General features: G+C 41.5%; 1 protein-coding gene across 1 annotated transcript; it reads left to right on the forward strand.

The window, feature by feature from the left end:
• The first annotated feature begins 345 nt into the window (after positions 1-345).
• On the forward strand, positions 346-9,801 carry LOC131228817 (uncharacterized). Its single transcript, XM_058224699.1, has 6 exons — positions 346-594; positions 859-1,026; positions 7,960-8,192; positions 8,308-8,539; positions 9,114-9,250; positions 9,329-9,801. Exons 2-6 carry the CDS (start codon positions 888-890, stop codon positions 9,416-9,418), a joined length of 831 nt encoding a protein of 276 aa, XP_058080682.1. The 5' UTR covers positions 346-594; positions 859-887; the 3' UTR covers positions 9,419-9,801.
• Positions 9,802-17,969: the final 8,168 nt, after the last annotated feature.

The raw sequence follows: 17,969 nt of genomic DNA on the forward strand, positions 1-17,969 counted from the left end.
AAGTTTTGGATGAAGCTGATATTTGTTTTTTTTCCTTCATTTGTGCCTCTATGACTTAATTAATAGATTGGATGTCAAATAGAAAGTACAGTGGGCCTTAGGATGATTTTAATGGCGGATATCCAATCACTATTGTTTTTCTATAGTGTCGTACACCTGAGATTTATATCCCTCTTAAAATGGATGAATGGAATGGATGAAACAAATACATCATGGTGAGGCTCACAGAGCACCGACCACCAGCGACGGGGCCGGTGGCAGGGGGAGAAGCCGATCCTTTCCCCGGATGGACGGGGAGGATTTCTCATAAACATCAAGGTTGGCCCCACCTGGGTTCTTAGCGCAGGAACTTCCTGCGAAAGGCTTTCGCAGGAAATCCTTCTCCCCGTTTCGATCTCATTTCTCGAAATAAGGGTAGAGCATCCTGTAATCTTCGAGTAAAAATCTCAAATCCCAATTCGAAAATGTGGACGAATTTTGGGGTAAAAAAACCCTTATTTATATAAACCCCACACGGCGCCTCTGATTCTGGCAGAGAGGATAGACGGCAGAGCCGCTACTTCGATTAAAGGCGTGAAACGACATTCCCATAAGGTTTTCTTTTCTTTTATTTCTGTTTGGAGAAAACCCAAATCCACAAATCCCTTTAAATCCACCTACAAATAAAAATCTAATTTTCTTCCCTTTTACATCTAAATTTTTTCAACGGTGTGGATTCTCCATCTTCCCCAAATATACATACATGTATCTATAACGTTTTGCCAGCATTCTGCTGATTTCAATTGTATTTTCTTCCCTTTTCACAGCTGTAATCCGTTGTTGAATTTTCTTCTTCTTCTTCTTCTTCTTCTTCTTCAGTCGATAGAAAGATAGAGAATCATATAATTATGATGGGGGAGGGAAGAGCTCACCCGGAATGTATAAACGCGTCCAATTCTTACCATGAATGCGTTGAATTTTGCTTCAAAAGAATCATCGAAGTAAAGGAGCGGATTGAGAGAGAACAGGTGGAGAGAGGCGAATTGGGTTTGTTCCCATTACTTTGACGCTTCCTTTTGGATCATGCGGTATGTATGTATGTATGGGCCCATTCACAGTTTTTGCTCAAAACTTGAATAACCCAATCAGTTTGACCCTGTTCTAGTACACTTGGCCGAAAATATAATGTAAACACTTTGCTAACCTGAACACCAAATCCTGTGGGATCCATTGGACGCAACTTCTGTGAAAAGGAGTTTCTACAGAAGTCTGTAACATCAACTTGCCAAAAACCAGTCAGATTGGTCTTTGGCTAGCGACCTTTCCAGCGTCTCTTTTGTCAAGCGAGAGATCAAAGGGCGGTTTTGAAAGTGCATCCAAATGCATATCTTGAAAAGAGGTTTGGCTCAAAGTTATGTCTAGGCCTCAAAACCCTCTTTTGGGGGGTGCATCCAAATGGGTCCCTGATGTTGACACGACTAAACCACACCCAATTGAGCAACCGAGCTAACTTCAGTACTAAGCAATGCTACAAGCACATATCATGGCAGGATCCAATTCTAATGAGGCAAGATCTTACTACAAGGCTGGATTACCAAACTCTAATCACTTGCAATGAGAAAGATCTCCACCAATGTTGTATTACTCTCATGGGAATATGGATAAATGTGATGGTTCCCTCTCCTCTCCAAAATGGACTTGGACCTTAGTCTTTAATCTTGATGCAATCAGCTCCCACCATCGCATCTCAGTTCAATAGGGTGGGCCCCATGTGCAATTAGATCAGCTTGGTGGACCCACAGGCAGTCCGATCTTATTGTGGACCCCACGTGTGTATTGTTGATTTGTGTGTTGTTCACATGTGCACTTGTCCATCCATATACACTCATTAGTTGGTTGACTTGTTTGTCTAATTAGTTTCCTATTTAAGTAGTACTTTTCCCTTCATTAGTAGGACTTACTCTCTTATTATTGTCTTTGTTTCTCCTGAACTTGAATTAGAAAATTAATTAGAATGATTTGATTGTAATCAATCTATGTCATAAACTATGAGATAGTGCTTGATTGTAATTAACCTATGTAATAGTGTGCCTGTGGGAGTTTATGCTATCATTGCCACTTCCCAACCTAGATAAAAGAGGAGGGTTGCATCAGATTGTGATGCAAACCCGAAAGGGGAAGCAAATAAATCAATAAGAAAAGAAAGAGATTGCGGGAAAGATCCAACAATCCTCTAGTCGAATGCTAGAGATCACGGATGCAAGACTATGAGCAAGCTCCATAGTCCTCTAGTCTTGAAATAGAGTCCCCACCCTGCAAGCAACTATAGAGAAAATAAGAGAATATCAATCAACTTGTCTTATTCTATAGGCTATAGGCCCTATTTATAATCAAACCTTACAATCTACAATAAAGGCTATGAGATCTAAAAATCTGAGAAAATAGGAAAACACTTAAATAACAAATAATCAAGAAAGTGCTTAAATAAGAAGATACTTAGATAAGAAAAATCTAAATTTATTACATGCCTAATATAAAGATATGAAAGAAAGAGGAAATTTTTTAATCTAGAGATTTAAAAGAAAATGAAAGTAGTGATGGACTAAAAAAGGGAAGATGGTCCTTTTCTTATACACACGTGCGAAGCGTGCACGTGTGGGATGTGGGGTGCTTGCATCAGATCGGTAGCCGGCATTGAACTTATGCCAAAACTTCTAACATGAATCTTCATGCTAGGACGCTCCCTGTAAGCTATTCAAAATCGGTTATGTAATGGGCGTTATGTAAAGGTAACGGTCATAACCGTTACGTGTTACGAGGTTGAAATGGCCATTACAGAAAAAATAGGTCGTAAGGGCCTTGTAACGGTCCTATAACAATTTTTTTTAAAAAATAAAAAAGGGTCGTAACGGATGATATAAGGTTCGTAATAGCCGTTACGGCCCGTATCATAATGGTAACGTTGGTAGCTGTTACGGCCACTGTTACCGTTTTGGAACACCTTGGTTGGATGTTAAAGAGAAGGCATGTTAGCTGGCAGTTGAAGAACATGAAATGAGAGCTATATTAGCCTTGAGATACACAACCGCCTCAAAGAGGAGAAATCAAGTGCAAGCAAAGATCAAGAGCATTGTCGCTTAAAGAATGGGACCAAGAATACACGATTTTTTCATAACATAGCCAACAAATGTGAGGGGCAACAAAATAAGCTGTTTGGTATTGGTGGACAAAAGTACATTGGAAAAGGAGCATATTTGTGATTCAGTTGTTCATTTTTACAAGAACTTGTTATCCTGCAATTAGTGCAAGAGACCACGACTAGATGATTTGGAATTTCTTCAATTATCAAGGAGGTGGCATCTCTTAAAATTTCGATCTATGAAGAAGCTAAAGCATCTCTTAACTCGATGTGCGGAAATAAGGTCCCAGGTCCAAATGGCTTCTTAATGATGTCCTTTCATAAAATTTGCAAGCAGCTAAAGGGGATGTGATGGCATTCATTTCTGAATTCTTTGAGCGAAGTCGTCTTTCAAATGATCTCAAGGAGTCATTCATCTCTCTCATTCCTAAAGTTGAAGGGGCCGAAAGGTTGAAAGACTTTAGGCCCATTAGCCTAATTGGGGGTCCGTATAAAATTCTAACTGAAGTATTTACTTTGAGGTTTTGTACCTTGAGGTTTTGGGGAGTGCTTTCAAAGATCATTTTTGAGACCTAGGGGGCTTTTTTTACGACAAGCGGATTCTGAATAGCATCCTTATCACTCATGAATGCATCAATTCCAGATGTAGGGAAGAGAAACGTGTGCCAATTGGCAATCTTGACATCAAAAAGCCATATGATCATAAACTAGGAGTTCCTAGACTACATGCTTGGGATTTGTTGCGGGCAGAAATGGAGGGGTTGGATGCGTTGTTGTGTGCAATAGTTGCTTTCTCCATTCTAGTAAACAGATCGCCAAAAGGCTTTTTCAAGGCATCTAGGGGCATTAGACAAGATGATCCTCTATCCCCTTACCTTTTTGTAGTGGTTGGGGAGGCACTTAGGGCCCATTTGGATACCACCAAATAAGTTACTTTTTATACTTACAGCAGTAGATAAGTAACTTATTTGAGATAAATAAGTTTGGTTTAATAAGCTACTTGAGGCATAAGTAGCTTATCTTAAGTAACTTTTGATCCAAACGCTCCCTTAGTTAGTTGTTGCATAGAGGGGAGGAGACTGGATCAAATGCCTTAAATTGTTGCTTGATAGGTTGGAAAAGTTGAAAAGAGACTTCTTATGAAGAAGGGGCCGAGGAAAAAAGAAGTTTCATCTTCTCAAATGGGATGTCTGTGCAAGCTGATAGATGAAAGCAGAGTAGGCCTAAGGGATTTTGGAATCATGAACATGGCGTTCCTTGGAAAGTGTGTTTGGAGATTCGGTACTTAAGAGGGTAAATTATAGAGGGAACTTATTGCGAGAAAATATGGTAGGTGGGCGAGGCGCGACGAGCTCCTCCCTCTACCACGCCTTTATTTTATGGAAAGTGGTAGTGTTGACAGGGCATATGTTTCGTAGAGGGATCTCCTTTTCACTTGGTGCTAGAAACTGCATCCGTTTTTGGGGTGGATGTCAGTGTTGAGACTGGGCACTTGAAGAAGTATATCCTAGAGTGGCTCACCTTGCATAAGATAGGAGCATCTCTACGGACTATTGTAACTCCATTTGCGGTGGTTTTGTGGTATGGTCTCTCCCTTATGTAGGGAGGGTTTTCACCTTCGATGATTCCTTAGGTTGCGAGTTGTGAGAACTCAAGTGCTCTTATGACTTCTTCTCTAGCACTCATTTGTAAGAATTTTCGATTTCAAAGGTGAAAATGAAAGAAATTTGGGAGAACACAGGTGCTCCTATGGCCTCACTCTTCTTCTTCTTCTTTTTTCTTTAAATTTTTTTTTTTTGAAAAGAAAATAATATTTGAAAATGTTGAAAATACATTTTAAAAAATGTATATTTAAGTAGTGATACTGATGTAGGACAATTAACCACTTGTTCTAAAAGCTTGAACTAATAGAGCATGGTGAATTAATCCCTTTATCTCATGTCCTAGGCCCCAAATCCATGGGTTAGGACCTCAGTCGAACCCTCCTCGTGAGCTCCAAATCCATGGGTTCCGCCTCACATGAGCCACCCGCCTCACACGGGCCCCAAATTCATGGTGTGGGCCACCCACCCTGAGTGTGCCCTTGCATCCCACCAGCCACCCCACTTGAGCCCAGTGTGAAAATGCCCCGACATTAGATACGCAATGAATAAAGAAGAAAAATGTGCATTTAAATAGAGATGTAAATAAGTGCTTGATTTCTATTAAAATGATTGAACTTTGTATATTGACAAATTGGTGCATTAACAACATACTAGTTAATTAATTTCTTTTCTTTTTTTTTGAAAATTGAAAAAGTAGGCAAATTTTTATTAAATTCTATATAATAAATATGTAATGGGGTACATACATATTTATGTTGTTTAAAACTATTAATTTTTTGGATAGAATTGCATAACTAATGGACACATGGTTTTGTCCCTTAAATAATGGAAAACTAATTGCGTAGTTATTTTTTTTAAAATTATAATGGTTAAGTTCCAAGTGTGTAATTACGTGATACGTGTGATATTTCCTAGGATGCTTCCGTATCCCAAGGGTGCGATCAGTGGTGATGTCAATAGACTCAATACATACATTGCCAAGTTCCTCTTAAGGCATAGTTCTACTCAAACTTCTCCTTAAACATCCTATGTTGGACCATTGCAAGCTCAATTCTCCCAAATTATGCACTAACAAAATCAGTAGTGAGCTTCCTGGCTTATTGGACCAAGGGTAATCACTCCATTGCATATAAACTCGTTATCTTGTCTTTCACGGCGAAGCAATATCTTAAATTATGTTCCAAGACTCTATGTTAGAGGCAGTATCTAGGTTTGCCCATTTTACCTTCTTCTTCAGGCCTTCAACATTTGGGCAGCTCAATCTTACACAGCCAACAGTCAATGGGAAAATGTTCTCCATCTGATCTACTTCAAACTTACATTTCCGCATCATTCATTCATCAATTGGGACCCTTCTATGCATTCCACTTCCCTTGCATTATTTGTTTGAGCTTTAAGCATCCTTGATTGCTTACTCCCTTATGCCTTTTTCCTTGATTTCTTCCTCGCTTGAGCCAACCAAGTCAACAGAGGTTGCTACAGGGTTGCCGGGTTTTGGGTAACCCAACCGGCCAACTGTCTTACATTGTAGTTCCAGTTTCGGGTACCATATGATGTCAGAATCTTGTGAAACTAGTCTTACTTGAAAGCTTATCAAATTAGCTTGCCAACAAGCCCAAGATCACCAGTTTGGATAACAAATGTGAGAGATATGGCCGATACAATGAGAGTGTCAGGCTGGCTGCGGGCCTTCTGGATTCGCAGTTGGTTGCAGGCCTCCTGAGTTAGCAGCCGCTGCACACTTGCCAGGTTTGTAGCTGGTTGCAGGTCTGTCAGGTCCACAGCCAATTGCAGTTCCATATCTTCTGATACATCAGAATGGCTCCAAACCTTACATGTAGCTTCGATGCATTCACTGGATTGTGGTCTTCGATTTGGTATAGTTTTCAGGCAAATCTGATAAGCAGGCCCCACTAGGCCACCCCATGATGGGTACCCATGCTGATTCACTTTCATTCGGTTTTGACATTAGATTGACCTCAAACTATAAAGGTGTCCTTAGCATACTGATATCTTGTCCTGGTGTGTTTTATGGGGCAAATCTGGTGCATGTGGGTCCCACTTGGCTTATGCATGATGAGGAATTGTAAATGGGCTGATCTAGCATGCTCCTACCGCTGATAAGCTTCCAACTTTACACACCTTCAGTGTGTTAATACCTTCATCCATGCACGTTTGTAGGCACAGATCCATAGGTCCACTCCACCAATTAACTTATGGTGGATAGCCGTGGACATGAAGATTTTGCACGATCCAACCATCGGATCAAACTTCGCACGTCTTTGTCATGTTATGGCCTTCAATCTGAAGTGTTCTCTGGAGCAGATCTTTAAGTGAGCCCCATTTGCCACCCAATGATGAGTATCTGTAGCCAGATCATTAAAGCATGATCTTGCCCTAAGCTTACTCCTTGACACAACACAGCGTAGGTCTATAGGTGGGCCCTGGCGAGCATCAAGTCAGTGTACTTAAGTCACAATCTCAGCTTTGTGCTTCTTTTCAATTGGGCCTCATGAGATCTCAATTGCGTCTTTCATTAGTTGTTTCTTATGTGATATCACTTGGGTCTTTCAGGAGTTGTTTCTTGACAACAAGATTCTATCTTCAACAATATGCAGTTCATTGTCAAACGGGTGCTCCTGAACAATAAATCTTTTAGGTTGTATCAAAGTTAATCAACCATGTCCCCTCTCTCTCAATTCAAGCGAATGATGTTTGTTTTTATTTATTTATTTATTATTTATTTATTTATTTTTTTTAGATTGCACGATTTTATACTTTTGGAAATAATATTGAACATAATCTACAATTCCTTGGAGATAATATCTTTTTGGAGGTAGAGAATGTCCTTTTGGCTGGTTTGTGGGCTATTTGGGCCGAAAGGAATAGTGGATGTTTCCGAGATAAATGTGGTTCCTCCAGGAGTGTTTTCTCTTCAGCCCTTGCCGATGTAGTTCTTTGGGTTGGGCTGCAGCCCTCTTAATTTTTCTGCTTTCACTTTCTGTCTTTTTTGTTGTTTGTTGTTCTTTTTCTTTCGGCTTTGCCGTTTTTAATAAAGTTGTCATCTTAAAAAAAAAAAAAAAAAATCTACAATTCCGTCATTGAATTTTGTTGCATCAAACAACTCACAATTGCCTCATGAAGACTGTATGATATTATATTCCAGTATTGTAATGATTCATCCATTTCAATCATTTAATTCTTTCTCAAATTTGACTGTTTTATGTATTGTTATAGAAACCAAAAAGGGGAGTGGTGGAGGCCCATCCTTCTTAGATGGCTCTGATCAAAATGAAGAACAAAAAGTAGGTGCAGCAGAGAACACCGGTGGTGAAGAACATGTTGATGGTGATAATGGACAGCCTGTTGAGAAAAATATCGAAGTAGACTACTCGAATCTTACTGGGAGACAGAAGAAACTGTTTGAATTGAGGCTGAAGATGGTAACTCTCTTCCAACCCATAAAAATAGTAGTATCATTATGTGAAGTTAACATGACTTGTGTCATTTCCTTCAACCTTAAAATAGTAGTATCACTTTGTGAAGTTAACATGACTTTTTTTGGCCATGGTTCTCTACTTGCAGAATGAGGCAAGAAAGGCCAACCAAATTGCAATGCTGGCACGAGTAGAAGCTCCTCCTGAGTCAAGAGGCATTTCCAAACAGAAATGGATTGAAGAGAGGAAAAAGAAAATTGGAAAACTGCTTGACGCAAATGGGTTGGATATGAGTAAGGCATACATGCTTGATACACAGGAGACATCAGAGTCAAAATATAAGAAATGGGATAAGGATCCTGCCCCGTTTGGCTGGGATGGTGAGCTTAAATTGCAGTGCTCTTTTGTGTGCGTGTGTGTGTGCGTGTGTGGTTGTATTAGCAGACTCCTACAATGATGATGATTTCTTAGGTTTTTTTTTTTTAAAAAAAAAAATCTGAGCTACATCCCCAACGATTTCTTAGGTCACTAATCACTAGCTTAATTTTCATATTATTTAAACATTTTCCACTCTCGAATATAGGCCCCATTTAGCCTTTCTGCGCATTTGTATGTAGGTTCCTTTGCCCTGCTTTCTGCTCCAAATGGTAACTGGGATAAGAATAGCACTGAGCGGTTCTGTCCCTCTTGTAATTTGGGTGGAGCACATCCAGTCTGCTGAGAATCCAGAACTTCCAAACATGCCCTTTTGTTTCTCCTTTTCTTTTCCTTTCCTTTCAATGTTCTTTACTGAGGTTTGCTGTTCATGTCCAGCTGGTGCAACCTTCAGAAACCCAATTGGGCATGCATGGACATCTATGCCCATCATCAGACCACGTTATCTGTTGTTGAATCTTTTGTTCACATGGTTTTATGTAGTTTATTAAGCCGATAAATCCCATATGTCCCAAACAGTATTCAATCAGAAGACGTTGTACAATGCTTACAAAAAACGCACGAAGAACATAGAGTGCGACATGGAAGAATACAACAAGTTGAAAGAAGCTGATCCAGAGTTCTACCGTGATGCTTCCAGTCTTCAGTATGGGAAGGTAACCATATTTCAGAAACACAACTTCCTTTCAGTTAGATGTCAATATGAGCTGCCATTAATGTCTTTGGTGGAGCAGGCACCGAAAACTTCGGAGGAGAAAATAGACAAAATGGTGAAGGAACTCAAGGACTGGGACGAGAAACGCAGGTCATTCAGCAGGAGATGAAGATTCCATGAGGAGAAGGACATTGACTCAATCAATGACAGGAATGAACATTTCAATAAGAAGATTGAAAGAGCCTTTGGCAAATACACACTCGAGATCAAGAACAATCTTGAGCGCAGAACTGCTTTGCCAGATTAGAGATGGGGGTGTATATGCTTGTCTTGTGATTCCTTTCCAGCATGCAACTGACATTCAATTTTTGCATTGTTGCCACCTATGGAATTTGTATTTGAATATCTACCTGTTGTTGTCATTGAGAATGATCGCTTATGTAAGCTTTTAGATTGCATTAGGATGTACAGTTGATTTCAGTTGAATGATCAATCTGTGGCAAACTGACATATTCACAGACTGGAATGGTCAGTCCCAGCTTTTTACTACCATATTTATTCGATTGGGAACAAAAACAAGATGGCATGTGTGACTTTGGGGAACAGTGGTTTTGTTTTCTAGAATTTGAAGATATTTTTTGTCAATTCATTTCCACTTCCTTGAATCTCGAACTTTTTTTTTTTTTTATTTTATTTAATTGTTGTTGTTGTTGTTGAAAGGTCAAGAAAAAAGAAACTTGCCTCCCTTTGTTCACAAATAATCTTTCCTCCTAGCTACAGTGATGTGAGCACGTTACCAGTGTATCCTCTACATCTTCACGAGTTCTGTTTCTTTCTTCTTAGGATGACTTTGAAAATTAGGAACTCCCAGTTCATCTTAATATTGTCAAAAGTAAGTGCCATCCTGTTTGTTGAGAGTAAAAACTCAGCCTTTAAATGTGTCGCGTTTTATGCTCGTTACTTGCGAGTTTGCTCCCACATTGGATACATGTGGGGAGAGTGGTTTGTAGCTCCTCTCTCTATAATGGGGCTCAAGTCATCAGCCTTGTGTGTGAATTGTGCATGTAGCACCTTGTACACCTGGGAGTTCTATTCTAGGTAAGAATGCACAGCCCTTTAATATAGATCTCGTGTTTCTTTTTATTTGTTTGTTTAACACAGGATCATAGCAAGTTAGATCCCGTTGATTTTAGAACCTCAAATCAGTCCTGCAGGCCTTCAGGATGAAATTCGGCTGGATGGTCAGATTTAGAGAGCATGGCTGCTGGTGCAGGTTTATGAGAGCCAAGTATCCAGCAGACGCCCACCTTCTGGAAACAGGTCCGCAATGAGGTTCCAGCAGTAACCGATCGCTCAAGATGGCTCATTGGCAGAGGGGATATGTCCTTTTGGGACAATGACTGGACGGGCCTAGGCCCCCTCTGCACGGTCAATCTGCGCCCGACCCCTGCAGTTCTGCAATTAGCAATGGTGAAAGATTGTACCGGGGTTAGAAGACATATAGTAGGAAACTGAGGTTGAGCATCCAAGTTGACTTACACGACCGTCCTAAGGAGAAGATCCCTGACCTGGACTCTCTGGTGGGCTATGGTTGAGCTTCCCCTTAATATTTAAGTAGGTTACTGACTTGCCTCTAAAGGTTGTATTTGAACATTGAGATTGAGCTCCCTTCCTTTGTAAATCATAAGTAAAATTGGAGATGACCATCCTCTTCATCTTATCATATAGTGCAAGGAATCTCTTGCAAGTCTCTAGACAGGGCGTGCTCGGTCCTGTACGGGATTGTGCCTCAGAAGCTTCTCAAAGAGATTTGAATAGCAACTCGGACATGGACGGGGCCACGAGAGTCCGCCCTCTTCCAAAGCAGAAGTACTTCATCTCCTGGCAAGTAGGGCTGTTCGGTGGACAGATTTCATACAATATATTACCATTTTCTAGCCGTTGAGAAGCTTCTTAGTCATGACTATCACTAACCAACTATGCGACGTGCATAAATGACGCAGGGATGAACGTGATGAGGATAACTACTCTGAATCCACGGAGCTTCTTTGGACTCCTCATAGAGACTTCTCGAATCCATGAGAAAGAAAGCAGAAAATAGAAATAAATTCTAAGAAATTCGAAATTGATTAATTGATGAATAAAAACGAGTTCACAACCCTTTAAATAGGGGTACTAAGCAATGGAAAAGAAATCAGAATCAAACTACAACTCAAACTCCTAGAATCCGCGACTTACTATAAATAGTAAACTTGCTATTTATAGACGGTCGTGATGTCTACTAGTGCGCAAGGTTTTTGGCCAAAAATAGTAAGTGTCCTATTTGGCTTTACCAAACTGTTCTCCTAATTATTCTAAGCTCTTTTCATGTTGGGCGCAACTCCTAAAGCCCGACGGATGAAGAGTTATAATCAAACTAAAACTTACTATTTATAGTAAAAATAAAATTAAAACAGGGAAAAGACCGTCGATCCAGGGGTTTTTCGCAATTCCGGGCTACGCAACCTGACGCAGCGGGTTGGTTGGCTTCAGTAGCTCCTTCTACCCCAAAATCATATATTTTACGTTAGATAACTCATTCCGGATTGCAAGATACGCCCGATTTAAGGTTTGATGGTCTGGATTACTTCTGTCGTCGACCGGGCCTTTTCCGATCCATCTTGGCCATGTAACTGTTTGCGACCCGCTCTACATCAGTCTCTTCCACTTCAAAAGAACTCGTCCTCGAGTTCTCGTCATGTTCTGGTTCATGATACTCGGTCAGGTCCGCAACATTGAAAGTCTGTGAGATTGCCATGTCATCTGGAAGATCAACAACATAAGCGTTGTCATTGATCTTTCGGATGATTGGTACCGGTCCAATCTTCTTATTTTTCAACTTGTTGTACGTCCCGGTCGGAAATCTCTCTTTGCGCAGATGGACCATAACGCGGTCGCCCACCTCGAACACTTTTTGTCGTCGATGCTTGTCCGCTTGTTCCTTGTACTTCTCGTTCGAGGCTTGTAGCTTGGTCTGCACTTCTGCATGGATGCCCATGATCTTGTCTGTCATATGTTCTGCTGTAATACTCGTGCCTGGATGCTTGGGCAGAGGGACCAAGTCAAGTATGTGGCGAGGCACTCGTCCGTAGATAATCTAGAACGGTGATCTCCCTATCAAGCGGTTCACTATGTTGTTGAATGCAAACTCTGCTTGAGACAAGGTCAAATCCCATTGCTTCGGTTTTTCTCCTGAAATATAGCGAAAGAGGTTTCCCAACGTGCGATTCACAACTTCGGTCTGCCCATCAGTCTGTGGGTGGTAAGCACTGTTAAATTGAAGTCGTGCATCGAATCGATTCCATAAAGTCCGCCAAAAGTAGCTAATGAACTTCATGTCACGATCAGAAGTAATGGTCTTGGGGACCCCGTGTAGCCGTACGACCTCCCTGAAAAATAAATTCACCAAGAATGTTGCATCGAGGGTCTTCTTGCATGGGATAAAGTACGCCATCTTGGAGAAACGATCTACCACCACGAACATCGAATCCATGCCGGGCTGTGTTCGTAGAAGACCAAGTACGAAGTCTATTGATAAATCCTCCCAAGAACCATTAGGCACAGGTAACGGGGTGTAGAGGCCCGTATTCTAAGATTGCCCCTTGAAGGTCTGACAAACATGGCAACGTTATACAGCTTTTTCCACATCGCGTACTAATTGCGGCCAGTAATACCGCTCTTCCACAAGAGCTCGCGTCTTGTCTCGCCCCAGGTGTCCACCGAGGCCACCTCCATGTAGCTTCTAAATAATCTGCTCCCTCAGAGAACTTTGGGGGTTGCACAATCGATTCCCTTTGAAGAGAAAATCGTCCTGTATATGAAGGTCACTGGGGTGACCTTCTTGGCGCTTCATCCAAGAATCTTTGAAGTCCTCATCCTCGACATATAGCTCCTTGAGATAGTCGAAGCTGACCACCTCATTGCTCATCGTAACAAGTAGTGATGCACGACGGCTAAGTGCATCAGCCACCTTACTCTATTGCCCTGACTTATGCTTCAGAACGAACGTGAATTCCTGTAAAAATGCAACTCATCTAGCATGCACACGATTCACGTTAGTCTGACTATTAATAAACTTTAATGCTTGATGGTCAGTCTACAAAACAAACTCTCTTTGAATCAGATAATGCCACCAATGTCGTAGCGCCTGAACAACTACGTACAACTCAAGCTCATAAGTCGACCACTTCTTTCGGGCTTCGCTGAGCTTCTCGCTGTAGAAGGCTACCGGCGGCCTTCTTATGATAATACTCCTCCAATTCCGATGTACAAAGCGTCACACTCAACTTAAAATAATTTGTCGAAATTAGAAAGCACCAAAATCGGTGTTGTAGACAAACGATGCTTGATCTCATGAAAGCTCTTGTCAACTTTATCGGTCCATTGTAACGGTCCTTTTTTCATGCAATCTGTTATAGGCACGATTATGGTGCTAAAATCTCGCACAAATCGACGATAGAAAGTCGCTAACCCGTGAAAACTCCTCACCTCATGAATAGTTGTCAGGATCGGCTATTCCCTAATAGCTCACACATTTTCATCGTCCACACGAATGCCTGTGGACATTACAACAAATCGCAGAAACAACAGGCTGTCAGTTAAAAAACCACAGTTCTTCAAGTTGAAGTACAGCTTGTTAATTTGTAGGACCTACAACACCCGTCTGAGATGTTTTCTGTGCTCCGTCTCATCCTGGCTATATATCAATGTGTCATCAAAATATACTACCACAAATCGGCTAGTGAACGATTTTAGAACTTTATTCATCAAACACATAAAAGTACTTGGTGCGTTCGATACGCCGAAGGGCATGACCAGCCACTCATACAACCCTTCCTTGGTCTTGAATGCCGTTTTTCACTCATCACCGGGTCGAATACAAATCTGATAGTACCCGCTCCTTAGATCTAGTTTAGAGAACACCTTAGCCCCTTCTAACATATCAAGTATGTCATCCAACCGTAGTATTGAGAACCGATATTTGATGGTAATTTTGTTGATTGCCCGACTGTTGAACACATGCGCCAGCTTCCATCTTTTTTTAGCGTTAATAATGCTGGTACGACACATGAGCTCATGCTCTCTCTCAAGAGACCCTTACGGATCAATTCCTTCACTTGCTCCTGAAGTATCTCATACTCCTTCGGACTCATCCGATAATGAGGGCGGTTGGGTAGGCTAGCCCCAGGGACGAGGTTTATGTGATGTTGGATGTCCCTCATGGGGGCAATCCATCAGGTAAATCCTCAGGACAGACTTCTTTGAATTCATTTAGCAACAATCTTAAACTTGAAGGGATGTTTGAGGGTTCCTCTTCCCCGCCCTTTACCACTACAGTGTATACCTCGTCGATTTCCTTGGATTCCTCCATAAAATCCCGAATGGTCAAGAGGGAACTCCCCTCCACTTTAGAGGCTTTAGGGTGGTTCTCTGGTGCCATAGGGGCAAGGATTATTTTTCGACTATCCTTGACGAATACGTAAACATTATCTCGTCCCCTATGGGTCGCATCACGGTCCGACTACCAGGGTCAACCGAGTAACATATGACAAACTTCCATATCAACCACGTCACAAAGTATTTGATCCTTATAATTTTTGCTAATTGAAAACGAGATAGTGCATTGTTCAGTTACCTTGGTATCATTCACCTTTTTTATCCAGTCGATTGAGTACGGGGAAGGATGTTTCATCGTTGGTAGCCGCAACTTGTCCACCATCACTCTTGAGACGATATTCTCACTACTACCACTGTCTATGATCACATCACAGACCTTTCCGTTGACGGTGCACCAAGTACGAAATATATTGTGTCATTGTGGATGTAATTCCTTTTGTGGGGCATACAGTAATCGCCTCACAACTAGAAATTCGCCGTGATCCTCGCCCGTCATTTCATCGCCACCTGCTATTTCTTCAGTGATTTGTTCATGTTCATCAAAGCGATGGTATTCTTCTACGGCCTCATATTTAGTGCCTCTTTCGTTTATAGTCAAGTGTGTTGCGGGACGTTAAGGATAAGTGTTTGATAAGTAGCCTGGTTGGCCACAGCGGTAACAATTGTTCGACCTTGGCCGAGCATAAGGATTTGGAATCCTACTCGGACCTGCTGTTGTGGGTGTTGCACGTTGAGGTCTGCATGAGCCGCTCTCCGTATCACGGTTTGCGGTTGTAGGAAGTTGAGGTACTGGGTTTTTTCCTCGTGGCAGCATTGGATCCTGCGTGAAACCCGTCATGAGGGTTGAGTTGAAGGATATGGACGAGTAGGAGCTCTTGCAAGTTGTGTTTCTGCCCTACCCGCCAATTGAACTGCTTCATCCACAGTCCCGACTGGGTACATCTGAACTCGGTCCTGAATTATCGGTCACAACCTACCTATAAATCGTGCCACATTCTATGACTTAGATTCTGACAGATCGTTTCGTGTAATCAGCCGTTGGAATTCTTCAGTGTAATCTGTGACTGTTCGATTTTCTTGTCTACAATTTTGATATTGTTGGAATAATATTTGCTTATAATCACTGGGGAGAAATCGAGATCAAAGAAGACGTCTCATCCGTGGCCATGATGAGATGGGCGCCTTATTTTGCCAGACTCGTGAGAGTTGTAATTGTTCTCACCATGCAGAAACACCAGATTTTAATTTAAACGCTACCAATTTTACCTTTTTATGATCTGGCACGTCCATATAATCAAAATATCTCTCTACTTCGGCTAGCCAATCGAGAAAATCTTATATACGTAATAAACCGTTAAAACTAGGAAGTTCAGCCTTACCTCGATAGTCTCTTTTAGCACGATCTAAATGATCACCTTCATGGATTGGTCGTTGACCAAAACCCTCATTAAGGTCCTCGTCGCTAGAACTTGAATCATCTGGTGTAACCCTACGGTTTGCCACTGGTAGTGCTCTACGAAAATCGGGGTTGCGTCGTACAGCAATCATAAGTGGTGGAGCCACCATGGGTGGGGGAGCAACTAAAGGTGGTGGAATACCGCCTAGGGCTCGGGGTGGGAGTAGCGCATCTGCAAGACGGTCGAGAGTTGCCTGCAGCCCTTGAATGGTCAACTGACTCTCTCAGTGGAAAGCTTCCATTCTTTCTGAAAGATAACGAATCCCTAGATCACCGTCCAAAGGATTTTGATTCATACCTTCATTATTTGCCATCGGCCCGAGGGGAATCCTCGCTCTGATACCAATTGATGCAGGGATGAACGTGATGAGGATAACTACTCTGAATCCACGGAACTTCTCTGGACTCCTCAGAGAGACTTCTTGAATCCACGAGGAAAGAAAGCAGAAAATAGAAATAAATTCTAAGAAATTTGAAATTGATTAATTGATGAATAAAAACGAGTTCACAACCCTTTAAATAGGGGTATCAAGCAATGGGAAAGAAATCAGAATTAAACTACAACTCAAACTCCTAGAATCCGCGACTTATTATAAATAGTAAACTTACTATTTATATACGGTCGTGATGTCTACTAGTGCACAAGGTTTTCGGCCAAAAATAGTAAGTGTCCTATTTGACTTCACCAAACCGTTCTCCTAATTATTCTAAGCTCTTTTCACGTTGGGCGCAACTCCTAAAGCCCGACGGATAAAGAGTTATAATCAAACTAAAACTTACTATTTATAGTAAAAACGAAATTAAAACAGGGAAACGACCGTCGATCCAGGGGTTTTTCGCAATTCCGGGTTGCGCAACCCGACGTAGCGGGTTGGTTGGCTTCAGTAGCTCGTTCTACCCCAAAATCATATATTTTACGTCAGATAACTCATTCCGGATTGCAAGATACGCCCGATTTAAGGTTCGATGGTCTGGATCACTTCTGTCGTCGACCGGGCCTTTTCTGATCCATCTTGGCCATGTAACTGTCCCTGACCCGCTCTACATCAATAAATGTTCATGCTAACCTCATACTTCTGATCAATTCCTTTTTACCCATAACAATTTTCACCGTATCCAACAAAAACAAGTAAAGAAAAAGAAAGAAAAAATAAGCACCCAATGGGCCACATTACAGGAACATTGCAAAATGGCAGTCAAAATTTATAAATCACTCGGTATATCCCACCTGAGCTTTTGATCACAATGAATTTCTAAATTGCTCATGATCATAATGGATCCAACCTGTTAACGGTTGATGGCATAGAAAATACGTGGTCCCAGGGGAAGGTTTATAGGGTGCTGGTCCATATTCGCAATTGTTCATTGTGCATGGCCTACCTGATGTTTATCTCAGCATGATTCTTTTTGGCTTAGATCCTAACATGAGGCGTAACAAACGATATTAACGGGGAGATTTCACGTACACATCATGGTGGACCAGAAAGATGATATTATGATCAGGATCTGGCGAAAGAACCGCTCGTGTGAACACATCGTTGTTTCTAGATGGCATTGTTCCACGATCTTGAAATTTTTATTAGGAATCTGAAGCGTTCAAAAAAGGTGCGCCTGACAATTAAGAGCACCTATCTTGAAAATCTGGCAGATCTTCATTATATGGGTCAAACATAGCATTAGTCTGTGGATCAACCATGGATTGATTTCAATGGCGTGCCATTTCTGATGATCTAACCAACCTGTTTTTTGTTTTCTGTGCCAAATGAGTGTTTGAATGGCTGAGAGGGGACGCGGATTGCGTACTACCCCCGTCCGTCCCTAGCTCCGA

The sequence above is a fragment of the Magnolia sinica genome, chromosome 1, assembly GCF_029962835.1.
Source record: "Magnolia sinica isolate HGM2019 chromosome 1, MsV1, whole genome shotgun sequence".
Lineage (NCBI taxonomy): Eukaryota > Viridiplantae > Streptophyta > Magnoliopsida > Magnoliales > Magnoliaceae > Magnolia > Magnolia sinica.

Coding starts and splice junctions, on each gene's coding strand:
- LOC131228817 (XM_058224699.1), top strand. CDS start 888: ATGATGGGGGAGGGAAGAGCTCACCCGGAATGTATAAACGCGTCCAAT. Junction 1,027..7,959: donor GGTGGAGAGAGGCGAATTGG/GTTTGTTCCCAT, acceptor GTATTGTTATAG/AAACCAAAAAGGGGAGTGGT. Junction 8,193..8,307: donor TCTTCCAACCCATAAAAATA/GTAGTATCATTA, acceptor CTCTACTTGCAG/AATGAGGCAAGAAAGGCCAA.